The sequence below is a fragment of the Gracilinanus agilis genome, chromosome 2, assembly GCF_016433145.1.
Source record: "Gracilinanus agilis isolate LMUSP501 chromosome 2, AgileGrace, whole genome shotgun sequence".
Taxonomy (NCBI): domain Eukaryota; kingdom Metazoa; phylum Chordata; class Mammalia; order Didelphimorphia; family Didelphidae; genus Gracilinanus; species Gracilinanus agilis.
Genome location: NC_058131.1, coordinates 128,391,284 through 128,408,364, shown reverse-complemented (window position 1 = coordinate 128,408,364; position 17,081 = coordinate 128,391,284). Strand labels below are relative to the sequence as shown.

The 17,081-nt window shown below is 34.0% G+C and overlaps 1 protein-coding gene across 4 annotated transcripts in view; it reads right to left on the bottom strand.

The window, feature by feature from the left end:
- Nucleotides 1–12,570, bottom strand: part of PLCB4 (phospholipase C beta 4) — a 160,435-nt gene extending 147,865 nt beyond the window's left edge. For all 4 annotated transcript variants that reach the window (XM_044663402.1, XM_044663405.1, XM_044663403.1 and 1 more), the window contains exon 1: nt 12,487–12,570. In XM_044663402.1, the coding sequence (XP_044519337.1) occupies nt 12,487–12,570 (84 nt within the window). The remainder of the gene's footprint in view (nt 1–12,486) is intronic.
- Nucleotides 12,571–17,081: the final 4,511 nt, after the last annotated feature.

The window sequence follows — 17,081 nt, the reverse complement described above, 5'->3', positions numbered from 1 at the left end:
TATATATATATATATATATATAGAGAGAGAGAGAGAGAGAGAGAGAGAGAGAGAGAGAGAGAGAATGATAAGAGATACAGTGACCTCAAGAGAAAACCAAGTTCCTTTCTGTCAGTGAAGAGCATAAGAGGAAGAGAAACAGAATGAAGGAAAGTATGTTGGCATAACAGAGAATCCTGAATGCACAAAGAGGGGATGAGGTGAATCGTACCTGGGGTAGAACATAGCAAAAATGGATTGGGATGAGAGTAGGAGGCGGGGAATAGAGGATTAATGGTAAAGGAGGATTTTTTTTTACCTAGGCCATGGTTCTAAGTACAGGGCAAGTGGATATCAAGAAGGAAAAGTTACAGTGGCCCCAAGATTTCAAATAAAAAGTAATTTTTATTAAGAAATATTGCTGTTTAACTGGCATTTTTTCCAATTTGCTTGCTCTTTTATAAAGGAAATATTATAAAGAACTTTAAAATGTTTTATTCTTCCTTCTTCTGTATCTAGGGAATTCAATCTTGATTTGCATTCTAGCTTCTGATTTAGTTCTTTAATTTTGGGGGGAATAAATCACTCCCTGATGTTGCCTAGGAAAATTATTTTTATCTGTACTGCATCCTCCTCACCTTTCCATTTCCCCACTCTTCAAAAAATAGTATGGCAAATCAAAGGCTTCAAAATGTAAAGCATATATATTTTTATAAGTTCTTTTCACCAAAAATTTATTTTCTCATTTTGCACTGGTTCAGTACATCTGCAAATGGAATATTTGGTAACCTCTTTGCTCACTTTGGTCATTTTAATCAACAGTATAGATTAGCACGTGGCTATGATATTCAGAATCATTTGTGAAGCTGGCAGAAATAGAAGGATGGGTTGTATTGTGTCCCAGTTTACTCAGCATATGGATCTAACTAAAATTAGGGAAGTAAGACTTTTTCCTATTATTCCCCATCCTCCAAAGTCTCATATTCATAGTAGTAAGCATAATATTAAGTATGCTTCTGAATATGAATTCCGTACTAAGCAAGATTAACTGGCAGGCTGGATTTCTGTCTGTTGGGCCTTTACAATCTGAGACAGATAATACATCATTCCTGAAGAAGCTTATAATGTAAACAACTAAAAATTCTTGACAACACATTTGATTCATTTCTTACATTTATCACCCAGATCTATTCAGTCCCAAACTCAATTCAACAAACATTTATAAAATTGCTACTGCGTAAAAATTCTGCTGAAGGGGATCTAAAAATTAATAAGGATAATATACTATTCTATCATATGGTAATAGCCTGCCGTACTACATACACTGATAACCACCCTGACTGCTAATGTGTTCTTAGCACAACACTTTGGTACTATCACGAATTCCTGAGGTCAGTACAGGTATTTATTACTTTTCTCTTCTTCTGTGTTCTTTCTTTGATCATGTTAATATACTTTTTGATAATCATTTTCTGATATTTTATAATTCATGTTCTCTCCTCCCTCCCCAATATGATAGATAATATGATATACATTGAACATGTTATCATACAATATATACTTCCATGTTCATCATGTTGTGAAAGAAGACATATCATTTGCGCTAGAGAAAAATGCACAGAGAAAATAAAGTGAAAAATCGTATGCATCAATCTGCAATCAAACTCTATCAGTTCCTTCTTTGGTGGTGGATAGCCTTTTTTATCAGATAATAATGAATAAAGAGATGAGAAAAAACACACATTTATCTCATTCTCTAAAATTTGTAAAGTATTTTTCTCACACCCCTGTGATATCAGTGAAAAGATTTTAATTCTCACAAAGTAAATGATAAAAATTAACCGATTGAGTAATTGAAGTATGTGATTCCAGTTAGCTCTTATTATGTAATTACAATTGCTTCAATATCTACTTGGTCATGAAGTTGAGTTGAGTTGATAATACTCCTCAATATCAGAAGAGTGCCAAGTAATGGAGTCTTAACCTAGGTTCAAATTCCAAGTCTAACACTTACTCCTTATGTGACAATGAGAAAATAACCATATTTCACTGGGCCTCAGTTTCATCATTCTAAAGAAGGGGATCAGACTAGATGAGTGTGAAGATCATTTCCATCACCAAATCTATGATCTTGAGTGTAGTGTAGTCTAATAGCAGTCAGTACCTTTAGGATATTGCATTCAACTGTACTTTGATAGACCAATGGGCTAGATAAGAATGGCAGTAACATCAATAAGGCAGATGAATGTACTCTAGAAATAGGAAAAGGAAAGATGGGGCATAATCATGTTCAACTGTTTCTGACTTCAATGCTATTATGTTCTGTTTGGTGACAATTTTCTCAGTAGAGAAGAGGAGAGAGGATAATATTTTAAGGATAAGAAGCATAAAATTTTAGAGCTAGAAAATGACTTTAGAAGGGATCTTATCACCACCACTTCCACATTTACAAATGATGAAATAGATGGAGGTCAAGAATTGTAAATGGTTTGCTCAATTCAGTTCTTATCTAATCCATGATTTTTAATTCTATGGCGTGGTTTAAACAAGACAAATTAAAAAGTCCATTCAGTTATTATCCGACTTATTAGATATTGTGAATGCTGAGAAAAACCAATTCCTTGTCAAAGTCAAGTATTTTGAATTGGATTATTCAGCTTAACAAATATTTAATATAATGTTATTGTTCATGATTATCCAACAAAATGAATAATTGTCCAATCTTTGTACTTTATGACTTTGCATATTAAAACTCCCCAAACTTATGGTGAGGAGGAACTATTTTTTTTTCACTTTTCAGAGGGCTTGAGGTTATCTGGAAGGGAAGTTCCACTTGTAAATTCCTTGTGCAAAATTAAGATCAGAACATTGCTTTGCCTCTACTTTATTCCTTCCTAAAAGTTATGATAAATTGTGGAGAAGCACGTATGTCAGCATTTACTACTTCACCGTTTTACTTGGTAAAGCTTTGGAAATTACTGCCACAACCTGATTAAGAGTTTGGGAATGTCTTATTTAGGGATTCTAAATATAATAAAGCATGTTGTATGAGTCCTAACGATAAAAAAAGGAAAATTTAAGATATGTTTTATTTAGCTAACATCCTTACATCTAGAATTCATCAAAATCTTTCAATCACCACAGCATTTTTTTTCCCTTAAAACATAATAGTAACTGGTGCTTGAGATGTTGGCCTCTGGCACTGTAAGATTCTAAAGTGCTTTTTGAATCATTGAAGAATGATTAAATTATGTTCAAGATAAGATCAATATTGAATTCATTTAAGGCATAGTACTTGGAAATTGGCTGGCATTGCAGCAGAATTATGAAAGAATAACAAGTTTGGAAGGGACTTTACCAAACTGTTTCTGAGTAAAAATCTCTTCTATCACATACTTTACAAGGAGTCTTTAAATTTTTGTCCAAATAACTCTAATAAGGGAAAGTCCACTTGCCTCCTGAGACAGTCCATTTCACTTTGAGTTAGTTCTAGTTGGAAAGTTTTCCCATTGCTCCTAGTTCCTCCCTCTGGGACCAATCAGAACAAATCTATTTCCTTGTCTAAATGTCAGGCCTTCAAATTCTCAAAGATAACCATCATAGTCCTCAAAATTCACTTCTCAATGATAAACATCCTTTGCTTCAAACATAATATGGTCTCAATACTCTTCACTACCCTGATTATCCTACTCTGTGTATCAATTTTGGGTTTATCAATTTTGTTTCTAAAATCCAATTTTCATAAGTAAACATGATACTTCAGAGATAGTCTCATTAAGGTTTGTTTAGACATACTCCCCTTGTTGAGTTTATATATTTTAATTACTTTGAAAGTAACAATAATTATGTCAATCCCTACTAAACACATCTTGTTAAATTTGATCTAAAGTTCTAGCTGATAGGTACAATTCTTGATCTGATTCCATCATTTTTGTGCTTGTTTATTGCCAAACTTTCTGACATTTGCAAAACTGATAGATACACTATTTGACATATAAGTCTTTGATGAAAATGGTAAACAACACAGAACTAAACATAGACTTTTGGGTCACCCCACTGAAACTTTCCTTTGAAGCTATCAGGGAATCATTAATGATGATACTTTGTGACCTGAAATTTAACCTGATCCAAATTTATTGAACTGTCCTATGTCTATCTTCTTCAAAATAAAAGCAGCAGATTTTGCTCAATGCTGTCCTAAAATTCAAGGTAAATTATATTAGTAGCATTCCTCTATCAGTCCTGTTGAAAGGGTAAATTAAATTAGTTTGATCTCTCCTTAATGTAATCACTCTGGTTCTTTGTGATCACTTTTCCTTTATTAAATATTCACTAACCATTCCTTTAATGAAAATTTTAAGTATTTTGCCAAGCATTAAAGTTAAGCTCAATTTAACTTAAAATTTGAGGTCTACTCTCTTCCCTTTTTTGGAAAATCAGAGCGACAGTTATTCTTTCCTGGTCCTGAAACATTTTTCTTCTCCATTGTATTTTAAATATTGCTGACAATAATTCAGGAAACACACCTTCAATTCTTTCAATATACTGAGATGAAATTGGTCTAGGTTTGATGTCTTTGACGTATTGAAGATATGTAGAATATCTCATTACTTCCCTAATTGCCTTGGATATTAATTCCTTATTAAATTTTTTATTCTGCCTTTTCTAAAGATTATTCTCTTTGGCAGGGCATACAAAGGCAAAAGAGTGTTTTTTCTCCATTATAACGTTCACCTCTACCCCTTCTTAGTTCTTACTCCTTTCTTCACTAGTAAACCATAATATTCTAAACGCTTCCCTAAATAGGCTGTGAAAGTATGAGTTTAGTGAATTTAAACCAAACTTTGCTATTGTCTTTAGATATAAGGATAATTTGGTACAACATATTTGCCAAGGGCTTTTGATTGAACATGATCCTCTGGGTTATAGGAAATTAAATATTTAGGGAAATCCCAACTCCAGAAGACTCAACTAATGAGGCATCACAGAATTGAGTGTCTTAATTGCCCAGCATGGCAAGTGGGATTTCTGACCAGTGGAAGTTAAGAGTTGTGATGCACACGGACTAAAGTGAAACTTTGGCCAATGAGAAAATCTAAGGGGAAGGGTTTAAACTAAACTTAAAAAACTTAGTGAAACAAAGTGGGTCTCTCTGTCATTTTTTGCTTTAGGAAGAAGCTCTCTTGCTGGTGATCTTCTCTGCACTTATCTATGCAAGCCATCTCTGGCAACTGGCACAGCATTGGACTGATGGGGAAGGCACCAGGCTGGGAATCAGAAAACTCAGGCTCTTTGGTTCTACAGTCCCTTCCTAAATTCAAGCCTGCTCCTTGGTTAGCCTTAATCTGTTTGGCCTGATCATATGGTGAACTGGGCCTCTTTTGCTGCCATTTGTGAAATGGACCAGGGCCCATTGGGAATCTAGGGCCTGATGAAGCAGAAGTGGAGACTTTGAGTAGTTAGGCTGGTAATAACATCTTTCTCTTTACTAACAAATACTTATAAATCTAATATAAAGTCTCCAAGATTAATTTTTATTTATTACTGGGTATTAATGTCTTTAGAATCAAGTTTTTTAAAAAGTACCATTTTCTAGGAGATGGTGAAAAACCCTTTAAAAAACTTACATCATTTTAAAATGCAGGGCGTAGGAATGTAGGAAGTATTCTTTACTAAACAGTTATCTCAACACAGATACAGAAATCAGAACCATGATTGCTCTGCCCTAACACATGCTTTGGATCCTAAAAGAATCACTTCTGGGATGAGTTTTGAATTGTGGCTAATACTTTTACCTTTCTGTGATGTCAATTCACAAATTTTTATCCTGGGTGCATCAGGCACTGCTCACAGAAAAGGCCATCTAGCTCTGTACTCATACAAACCAATTTCAACCACGAAAGAATCTTACACCTAAAACATTGTCATCAAGGTTTTTTTTTATTCTCTCTGATTGGTTTTGTCCCACTACCCTGTAGAAGAGGGGAAAATTTCTACAGCACAGCTTAGGTGCTCATGGCCAATGACTACCCTGAAAGGGATAACAGGATCCTCCAAGATTAAGTACTTAATATAAAAAAGTAGATATCAGACATTTTTGAAAGACTATTTTTATTTTACACCAAAAAGAAATGCTTAAAACAAAAAAGATTTATATAGGCACATTAAATAATAGTTAAAACATAAAGCAATAACCCATAGTACTACTTATATTCCCCTGAAAGGTAAAGATAATATTTGGAGAGTAATGAATATATATTTTCCCTTAACTTTGAAAAGCAAGATATTACATTGGACATTGTAGTGACTTTGGAGTCAAAGGACCTGAATGTATATCTTTGTTTCTGTAGCCTTGGGTAAATCATTTCACTTCTCTGAGTCTTAGCTTCCTAATCCATAAAACCAGGGGATGCAGGGTATTGGAGTAGGTGGCCTCTGAAGTCCCTTACAGTTCTAAATCAATGATTCTATTACCATATGACTCAAGTCAACAACTTAAAAAACATTTATTAAGTAAAAGATACATGTCTCTATACTATATACTGGAGACCCAAAGATTAAAAAAAAGACATAGTTTCTGCCTTCAAGAAGCTTAAAACCTTATTGTGGGGATGGGAAATGTATACAAATGTTATTTTAGAAATAGGGCATGACATGTTTAGCACAAATATGAAAGTCTTCTAATTGGCCTACGAAATACTGCTAAATTACTTTATTTTGTACCTATTATGTCAAACACACATAATTGTATAAATATATTATGTTATATATATGTGTTCTATTTGAGAAGAAAGATACAAGTCTCTTCTCAATAGAATGTAAACTCCACGAAGATAAGAACAAAATGTATTTTTTCTTTAGGTATATCTAAAACATAGCACAGCATGAGATACACAGAAAATGCTAAATAAATAACTGTTGATTAGTAAATAAGAATAAAAGAAAAGACAATATAAAGTGTTATGAGAAATTTTGAATTGGAGCCAAGTAAGTTAAAGATACTGAATTTACTGCCTACTTCCAGCATTTTCCCAGAGAAAGAGTATAGAAAGCAAGTTAGAGTTCATGGGATGATATACATTTGAATAAATGCCATTTTCAATGATTTTCAGATACTAATATTATGAATGGTGGCCATCTGTGTTATGTCTCTGACATTTAAAAAATCACATTTTCTCACACAATTAAAACTAGATCTAAATAATTGGAAAAACAATTGCTCATGGATAGCACAAGCTAATATAATAAAAATGACAATCCTATCCAAATTAATTTACTTATTCAGTGCCATACCTATCAAACTACCAAGAAACATTTTTAATGGATTAGATAATTATAACAAAGTTCATTTGGAAGAACAAAAAATTAAGAATATCAAGAGAACTAATAAAAAATGTGAAGGATGGGGCCTAGTACTATCTGATCTTAAACTATACTATAAAGCTGTGATCATGAAAACAATATGGTACTGGCTAAGAGACAGAAGGGAGGATCAGTGGAATAGACTTTGGGTAAATGACCTCAACAAGACAGTCTATGATAAACCCAAAGATCCCAGCGTCTGGGACAAGAGCCCACTATTTGACAAAAATTGCTGTGAAAATTGGAAAACAGTATGGGAAGAGATTAGGTCTAGGTCAGCATCTCACACCCTTCACCAAGATAAATTCAGAATGGATAAATGACTTAAATATAAAGAAGGAAATTATAAGCAAATTAAGTGAACATAGAATAGTATACCTGACAGAACTATAGGAAAGAAAATAATTTAAGACCCAGCAAGAGATAGAGAATATTATAAAATGTAAAATAAATAATTTTGATTACATTAAATTAAAAAGGTTTTGTACAAACAATACCAATGCAACCAAAATTAGAAGGGAAGCAACAAATTGGGGAAAAATCTTTATAATGAAAACTTCTAACAAAGGTCTAATTTCTCAAATTCATAGGGAACTAAATCAATTGTAGAAAAAATTCAAGCCATTCCCCAATTGATAAATGGGCAAGGGACATGAGTAGGCAATTTACAGATAAAGAAATCAAAACTATCAATAACATACATGAAAAAGTGTTCTAAATCTCTCATAATTAGAGAAATGCAAATTAAAACAACTCTGAGGTACCACCTCACACCTAGCAGATTGGCCAATATAACAGCAAAGGAAAGTAACGAATGTTGGAGGGGATGTGGCAAAATTGGGACACTAATACACTGTTGGTGGAGATGTGAATTGATCCAACCATTCTGGAAGGCGATTTGGAACTATGACCAAAGGATTTTTAAAAACTGCCTGCCTGGATTTATACTCCAAAGAGATAATAAAGAAAAAAAAGTGTACAAAAATATTTATAGCTGTGCTCTTTGTGGTGACAAAAAACAAAACAAAACTGGAAAATGGGGGGATGCCCTTCAATTGGGGAATGGCTGAACAAATTGTGGTATCTGTTGGTGATGGAATACTATTGTGTTCAAAGGAATTCCATGTGAACTGGAAAGATCTCCAGGAAATGATGCAGAGTGAAAAGAGCAGAACCAGGAGAACATTGTACACAGAGACTAATACACTGTGGCACAATTGAATGTAATGGACTTCTGTACTGGCAGCAATACAATGATCCAGGACAATTCTGAGGGATTTATTAGGAACAATGCTATCCACATTCAGAGGAAGAACTGTGGGAGTAGAAATGAAGAAGAAAAACACATGATTGATCACATGGTTCAATGAGGATATGATTGGGGAGGTTGACTTTGAATAATTACTCTATTGCAAATATTAATAATATGGAAATAGGTTCTGAATAATGATATATGTAAAACCCAGTGCAATTGCTCGTCGGCTCTGTGAGGGAGGAGGGAATAGGGGAGGGAAAAACATGAATCATGTAACCATCTAAATTAATTAATTAATTTAAAAAAATTTAAGCCCTTACCTTCTAGCTTAGAATTAATACTAATTATCAGTTCCAATGCAGAAGAGCGGTAAGGCCTAAGCAATTGGAGTGAAGTGACTTGGCTTGGGTCACAGTTAGTAAGTGTTTGAGGCAAGATTTGAACCCAGGACCTCCTATCTTCAGGCTTAGCTCTCTATCCACTGAGCTAGTTAACTGCCCTACTTTTAGAAAAATAGTACTTCCACATAGAAAAATTGATGCCACTGAAATAAGTCACTTCAACCTGCAGAAGATATGATATAGTTTGTTTCAATGAACTCTGAAATTGTCTTCTGAAGGCAATTATGTAAAAACAGCTATAAACAAAGCCTCACTGAAGAATGCTAATTGCTCATAAGCCCAAAATTCTTAGGAGAGTTAAAAATAGAGATAAGAATGCTAGAAGAAATATTGTGGGGGAAAAGATGATACAATAAAATTGCAAAAAGATAATTAACAGCTTTGTAAAAGAAGCACAAAAGATTGAAGAAAATAACATATTAAACAACAGAATTGGCCTAATGGTAAAAGAGGAGCAAAAATTTAATGAAGGAAACAACTTCTTCAAAAGCAGAATAAATGAAATGAAAAAGATGTAAAAATGTTCACTAAAGAAATTTATTTCTTAAAAATTAGAATTAGGCAAATGGAAACTAATATCTCCATGAGGCATTAATAAACAATAAAACAATTTCAAAAAATGGAAAAATAGAAGAAAATATGAAATATATTTTCAGAAAAACAATTGAATCAGAAAAGTGATCAAGCAGAGATAATTAAAGAATTACTGGACTACCTGGAAGCTATAATCAGAGAAAGAATGTAGACATCATTCTTCAATAAGTTATAAAAGAAAACTGCCCTGATATCTTACATAATAGAAAGAGCAAAATAGAAATTGAAAGAATCCAATTACTTCTTCTAGAAAAAAATCCCCAAATGAAACCCCCCAGGGATATCATAGCCAAATTCCAGAACTCCCATGTCAAAAAACAACCAGAAAAAAATTCAAATATTGTTGAAACATAATCAGGATCACACAATATTTATTGGCTTCCAAATTAAATGAATAAAGGGTTTAAAATACAATATTCCAGAAGGCAAAGGAACTAGGATTACAATCAAGAATAACTTGCTGAGAAAAAAAAATTAGTTTAATGCTTAAGGAGAAACAATGGAAATATAATAATGTAGAGGACTTTTAACATTCCTGATGAAAAGAAGTGAGCTGAATAGAAAATCTGACAAACACAAGATTCAAGAGATGTATATGTGGCAAACATGAAAGAATAACCACAAAGGTCTCAAAATCTTTTTACATTCCTGTATGGGAATATGATACATGTAACTCCTAAGAAATTTAATAATTATTAGGGCAGTTAAAAGGAGCTTACATAGGAGGAGGGCTTGAGTGTTCATCAATTATATTAGAATGTTCTCTAAAAAATGAAGGTTGGCCTTTTGGTTTTAAAAGATTATTCTATTACAATTAATAATATGGAAATAGGCTTTGAATGATAATATATGTATAACTTAGTGGAAATGTTTGTCAGTTCCAGGAGGGGGAAGAAAGAAGCAGAGAGAGTACAAAAATCATGTAACCATGGGAAAATATTTTAAAAATAAAATTATATTAAAAAATTTAAATGAAGGGCTAACAAAGAGAGACACATTGTGAGCCAGGTAAAGGAGAAAGACAGAATGGGAGAAATTTTTTCACCTAAAATAGGTTTTCCAGGAAGAATTTTTATAGTAGAGCAGGAAACAGGAGGGTAGTGGGCAATGCTTGAACTTTACTCTCTTTGAAATTTGTTAAAAGAGGGAGGCCTATATATGCATATTCAACTGTATGTGTGTATATATATATACATATATATATATGTATATACATATAAGTATAATATACTCAAAAGGGAAATAAGAAAGGAAAAGAGAAAGAATAGGAGGATAATAAAAGGGAGGACAGATTAAGGGAGGCAGTGGGGAGAAACAAAATAGATTTTGGAGGAGGGACAGGAAAAAGAGAGAAAAAGATTAGGGGAAATTAAGATGGAAGAAAATATACAGATAATCATAATTTTGAATGTGAATGAGATGAGTTCACCAATAAAGTTGAATTAGGTAATAGAATATATCAGAAACCAGAATTCAACAATATATTGTTTATAAGAGACACACTTGAAACAGAAAGCTTCACAAAGAGTAAAACAAAAAGCTGGAGTAGGATGCTTCAGCTGAGCTAAAAGAAAGGCACAAGTAGCAATCATGACCTCAGACAAAGCAAAAGCAAAGATAGACCTAATTAAAAGGGATAATCAGGTAACTACATTTTGCTGAAAGGTATCATAGACAATGAAGTAATATCTAAAAATTTTACAGCAAGTTTCTGATAAAGGTCTCATTTCTCAAATATAGACTGAATATAGAATTGAGTTAAATTTATAAAAATAAAAGCTATTTCCCAAATGATAAGTGGTTAAAGGATATAAACAGGAAGTTTTCAGAAGAAATCAAAGCTATCTATAGTCATAGGAAAAATATTTCAAACACTATAGCTTATTGAAAAGCCAATTAAAATACCTCTGAGGTATTGTGGCATATTCCTCCAAAATGACAAATGTTGGTGGGGATGAAAGAAAAATAGGTACATGAATTTCTGGAGTAGTAAACTGATCCAAACATTCTGGAGAACAATTTGGAGCTTGGCCCTAAGGTCCATAAAACTAATTATATCTTTTCATCCAGAAATACCACTACAAGGTCTGCTTTCCAAAGAGATAAAGGAAAAAGAGATAATCTATACGTAAAAAAATATTCATAGCAGCTCTTTTTTGTGGTGGCAAAGAATTGAACAGATTTTGATTATGATGGAATACTATTGTGCTGTGGGAAATGGAAAGGGAGGAGCTGGTTTCAGAAAAATGTGACAAGACCTATATGGACTGATGCAAAATGAAGAGAGAACTAGGAGATTATTGTGTATAGTAATAATAATGTTATAATGATAAACTGTGAAAGATTTTGGCTATTCTAGCCAATAAAATAATTCAAGATAATTCCGAAAGATTCATGATAGAAAAAAAAATGCTATCCACTTCCAGAAAGAGAACTGATAAAATCTGAGTGCAAAACATGGCTAGTATAGAAATATATTTTGAATGATTTAACAGGTATAATTGATATCACATTGCTTGCCTCCTCAGGGAGTGTGGGGAGAGCACAATAGAGAGAGAGAAAGTTTGGAATTCAAAATTTAAAAGAATAGAATACTTAAAGAATAAATATTTAAAAGAAATAAATATGAAAGAAATGACAAACAGGATGACTTCAGAAAATCCTGAAAAGACTTGCATGAATTGATACAAAGTAAAATGAATAGAACCAGGAAAACAGCATTCACAATTACAGCAATACTGTATGATGATAAACTGTAAATGATTTAGCTAGTCTCAGCCATAATATGATCCAAGATAATCACCAAAGAAGTTATGATGAAAAATGCTATCAATGTTCAGGGAAATATATTGGGGAAAACAATTAAGAGAAAACATTAGTAACAAATATCTTTACCTCTTCATATCTGTCAAAAATCGCTCCCTCCTGTATAAATGGGGAGACAGGTTTCTGCCAGTTAAATTCATATGGTTTGGCCATCCTTATCACCAAAACCTGAAAATAAAAAAAAATCACTAATTAGTAAGTTAACCAAAAAAGTTACGGTCAAATGATATTTATTACCTTCATGTCTATTTTTTTCAAAAGTTTGTGTTAATGCTAACCTCTAAGATTACTTGATTGTCCTGCCATGGAAAACAAGATTGTTAAGAAATACAAAAGACAATGCAAACTCTACAATGATAATGGTACAGAAATGTTTTCAAGATGCATTTTTCACTATTGCATTTATTGCCCTATAAAGGAGGGACTTCTTGCTGTAAATCACATTATTGATCTGCCCCTTTAAAAGGTTTCTGAAGCAAGGATGGAGCTTTCATTAGACGCCATTCCAAGTGAAATGCAACTCTCTACGAGTTGACATTATTGGGAATTTATACAAACTTGCTACTAAAAGGCACAGAAATGATTCACCTTTATGGAAAGGGTGGAAGAAGGCAATGATTTTCTTCTAGTGTGTGAAAAAACAGAAAGGAATAAGAATTTATATAGTTTCTATTAGGGGCCAGGCACTGTGCTAAGTGTTTTACAGTTATTATCTCATTTGATTCCCATACCTCTTAAGGTAGATGCAATTATTTTCCTCTTTTTGCATTTGAGAAAACTGAGACTAATAGTTTAAAGACTTGCCCAGGTTCACGCAGTAAGTAAGTGTCTGAGGCCTTATTTGAATTCAGATCTTCCTGACTCCAGATGCAGTATTCTGTGCATTGAGCACTAGGTGCTCTTCTGTTTCAATTCAGAAAGAAAGAAAAAACCCTTGAACTTAAGAATAAAAAAGTACATGGTCTCTTTTTGTAGATTCATTAAATTTATGCATTCTACATAATAAAATGGACTAGAAAACAATCACTTTGGGATATAAGTGTGTTATGGATTGAGCCACAGCCAAAATGATTGGCCACAGGTGTAACAGCACTGACATTAAAGACAAATCTGAGAAAGGAACAAGTTTCTTCTATTTCCTCTAGACTGCTGTTGACAAGAGGAAAATGATTTGTCAATTCAATTCAAAAGGCATTTGCTAAGAGTCAGCTTAGTGCCAGCATTTCACTGGGTCCCAAGAATACAAAGAACAATGAAAAATTGTCTATGCCCTCATGGAGCTGAATAGACTACATTCTACACTCTCCAGAGCCCCTCAGTCAAATTATTATCTACTTTTCTAGGTCATCCACCCCTTTTTCAATTTTTATTTCCTTTTCAGAGGGAGTGACAATAAGAGAGGGCCTTTATATATGTGAAAAATCATGTTGATTAACAGGGTTAGCCATGGGGGTGAACTAAGTACTTACCTAGATTTCACCTGTCCTCACCAAGACTATCTCAATCACAGGATATACAGTAAAAGTACACAGTGTTCACTAGTCTCCCTCACACCCCCAAGCGATTCAGCTATTATATTCACATGTACCCACAGCATAAATCTGTAATTTTATCAGGATGATCTGCTTATGCGAAGAACTGTAATACTTTTGTTCCAAATGCAGGAAAAGGAAATGAAGATTGGATCATTCAACAAACATTTATTAAGTGCCTACTTTGTGCCAGGCACTGTGGGAGATCAATCACTCTCAGGCAGTAATTGAAAGTGGGTTTACTTTTCTAGATTTAGAGTTTGAAGAAAGAACCTTAAATAACATGTATTACAACTCCTTTTATTTTATATTATCTGTATGTCTATCTATCTATCTGTCTGTCTGTCTGTCTGTCTGTCTGTCTATCTATCTATCTGGAGTGGGAGGGAGATTGAATTTCCCTGTCTTGTCTATCATCTGCCTGACTTCACTGATGACCACTTGGTTTCTGACTAAAGCCTGTTTATCCCAGCTTGGGCGATCTGTTCCATCCCCTCCCAACGTTCCCTACAATATTGGTGCCTGATTGAGCAAGGTCACAGATGTGTTTAACCCACTGTAGCTTAGAACTCCAAAGCTCAAGAGGTCTAGCACATTCAGCCTCCCATGGTAGCTAGCAGGATCTACAGGTATCTACTGCCATGACCAGCAATCTTCTATTTGAAAAAAAAATACAGATGAGGCTACTTGAGTCCAGAGTTTTAAATGGCAGACCTGGTATTCATAATTAGTTTCTGTACATCCCACAAATAATTTTTCTACTATGACAGGTAAGGACTGAAGATAAGTATCTAGAGAAGTATAAAGGGGAATTATAATCTATGAGCACATTGATCTGCCAAATTTTGTGACCTTGTGATACATTTAAAGCAAGGTCAGAAGCGTATGCCCAGTGATCCACGGAGGAATCTGCATTTTCAGAAGTACGAGTCTGAGCTGAAGAGATGGGAGCAGAGAGAAGGAAAAAAAGTGGCTTTCAGTCACAGAAACTTGCAAGGAGATTGCCATAAGGAGTATCTGCTAGTGGTCTACTCTGTGGAGAAAGGCCAATCTTGACTCTACATTTGGGGGGAAATAAAGCACTGGATTTAAAATCAGAGAACACAGATTCAAGTATCTGCTTTATCACTTACTTCTTTGTGTGATCCTGAGCATGTCCCTTAACCTCCCTGGGCCTCAATCTCCATATCTGTAAAATGGAGTCAGACTAGATAACCTCTAAGGCCCCTTTTAGCTCTAAATTGTGATTCTATGACTGGAAAATATTAGAATACAGTGAATCATTTCTACTACCTAATTCTAAATACTAACGTATAACTTAGAATAAAGGGAGTTTAGACATTCTGCCCCAAATGGGTAATTTGAGAATAAAATTAAGTGATAAAGCAATTATTTCCCTTTAAAATATGTTTCTAGGCATACTGCCTGGAAAATTTTTTAAATTTCTTTTAAAAATACCTTAAAGGTCCAACCACAGTTAACCAGCTTTAAAAAAAAAATCCGTTACACCAGTATAACCTGTTTTCAAAGAACTTCATTTCCTTATGCCTGAGCTCAAAAACTAAAAGGTATCATTGCCTCCTGTTTTTCCTCTCCCTGATGGAGTGACACCATCTCACTCAGATGGGCCTGGAGGAGAGATTGCAGAGGTTCTGAACCTAATGTGCATAGATCTCCCCAAGGACACAGTGAATAGATTTCAAGGGATATTTTGGAATTTCAAAAACAAACAAAAAAATTATCACCATAGTTTCACTAACCTCTAAATGAAATTTAACCTGTCCTTCAATTATGATTTTAGAAACATATTCTTTAAAAATAGTCTATAGGTTATACAAGACTGCCAAAGAAGTTCATCCTATTAAAACAGTTAATAGCCTTTCTTTTAAAGGGTAAAACAACCTAATATAAGCAGTAAAGGGAAAGTTAAAGAGACAAAGGATGGATATATACCCATGCATCTTTTCCAGTGTAAACACCTTAAGTATATAATGGAAGGAGGCCAATACGTTTTTAAATAGTTTTATTGTTTCTGAAGCCTAAGGCAACTGAAGTGGATTACAGATTTAACTTTCTTCTGAATAAAATTTATTATACTAAAGATAACTCAGTAGGTAGAGGAAAAGGATTAGAGAGATGTCCAGGAATTCTTTGCATAACAATCATAATGACATATATCAGGTCCATCCAGAGAGGTGCCTTCTAAAATTATAACAGAAACTTAAGCATTTAAGTGGGAGGAAGATAATGAAAAGGGGGAAAAAGTAGGAAGAAAGATAAAGAAAAAGGATGGAAAGTTAATGAAGGGGATGTTCAAATTAGTGATGTATAATAACAAGGCAGACACTTTCTTCCATGAAAAACAATGGAGTGTTAGCCTCTTCTATCCCTATTAAAAACTGGTGCCCAAGGTGGGCTTACAGGAGACTTAATTATCATAGCTCCCACCTGCAGAGCTGAGTGAACTAGGCAGGGAGGAACAGAGTTTCTTGTTTTTAGACATATCTGTTTTTGGGGGCAAAGGATTGGGAGCAAGTAGGTATTCACCTGCAATTTGGGTTCCCCTGTGATAAATGCCCTCACCAAACTAATTTCAAAAGCAGATACTACCTCACTTCTTAGAGAACTGCTAAAGTAGAAAGAGGAAAGGGCCTCAAGCAGGCTCCATTATGCTTCAGCTGAAATAAAATAGGCAGAAATAGTAATCATGAACTCAAGAAAGCAAAAGCAAACATTTGTTCTTATTGTTCAGTCATCATGTCTAACTCTTTGTGATCCCATTTAGGGTTTTCTTGGCAAAGATACTGAAATGGTTTGCCATTTCCTTAAGCTCACTTTACAGATGAGAAACTTGAGGCAAACAGAGGTTAAGGATTTACATTTTGTCAAGGAGCTAGTAAATATCTAACACTTGATATGAATTCAGTAAGAAAAGTCTTCATCAACAGGTCAATTCTATCTAGACATCCTTCTACCCCCTTTAACTTAACATTTCCTAATTAGGGTTTATACCTTTCCCCTCCTGATCTGCCCCTGTTGATTTCACCATTTTTTTTCCAGTGGTAAAACTAGTTCCTCATGTCCAAAGCTTTCTTTTATACACCAGCTAGCTACCCCAAATGCAAAAATAAA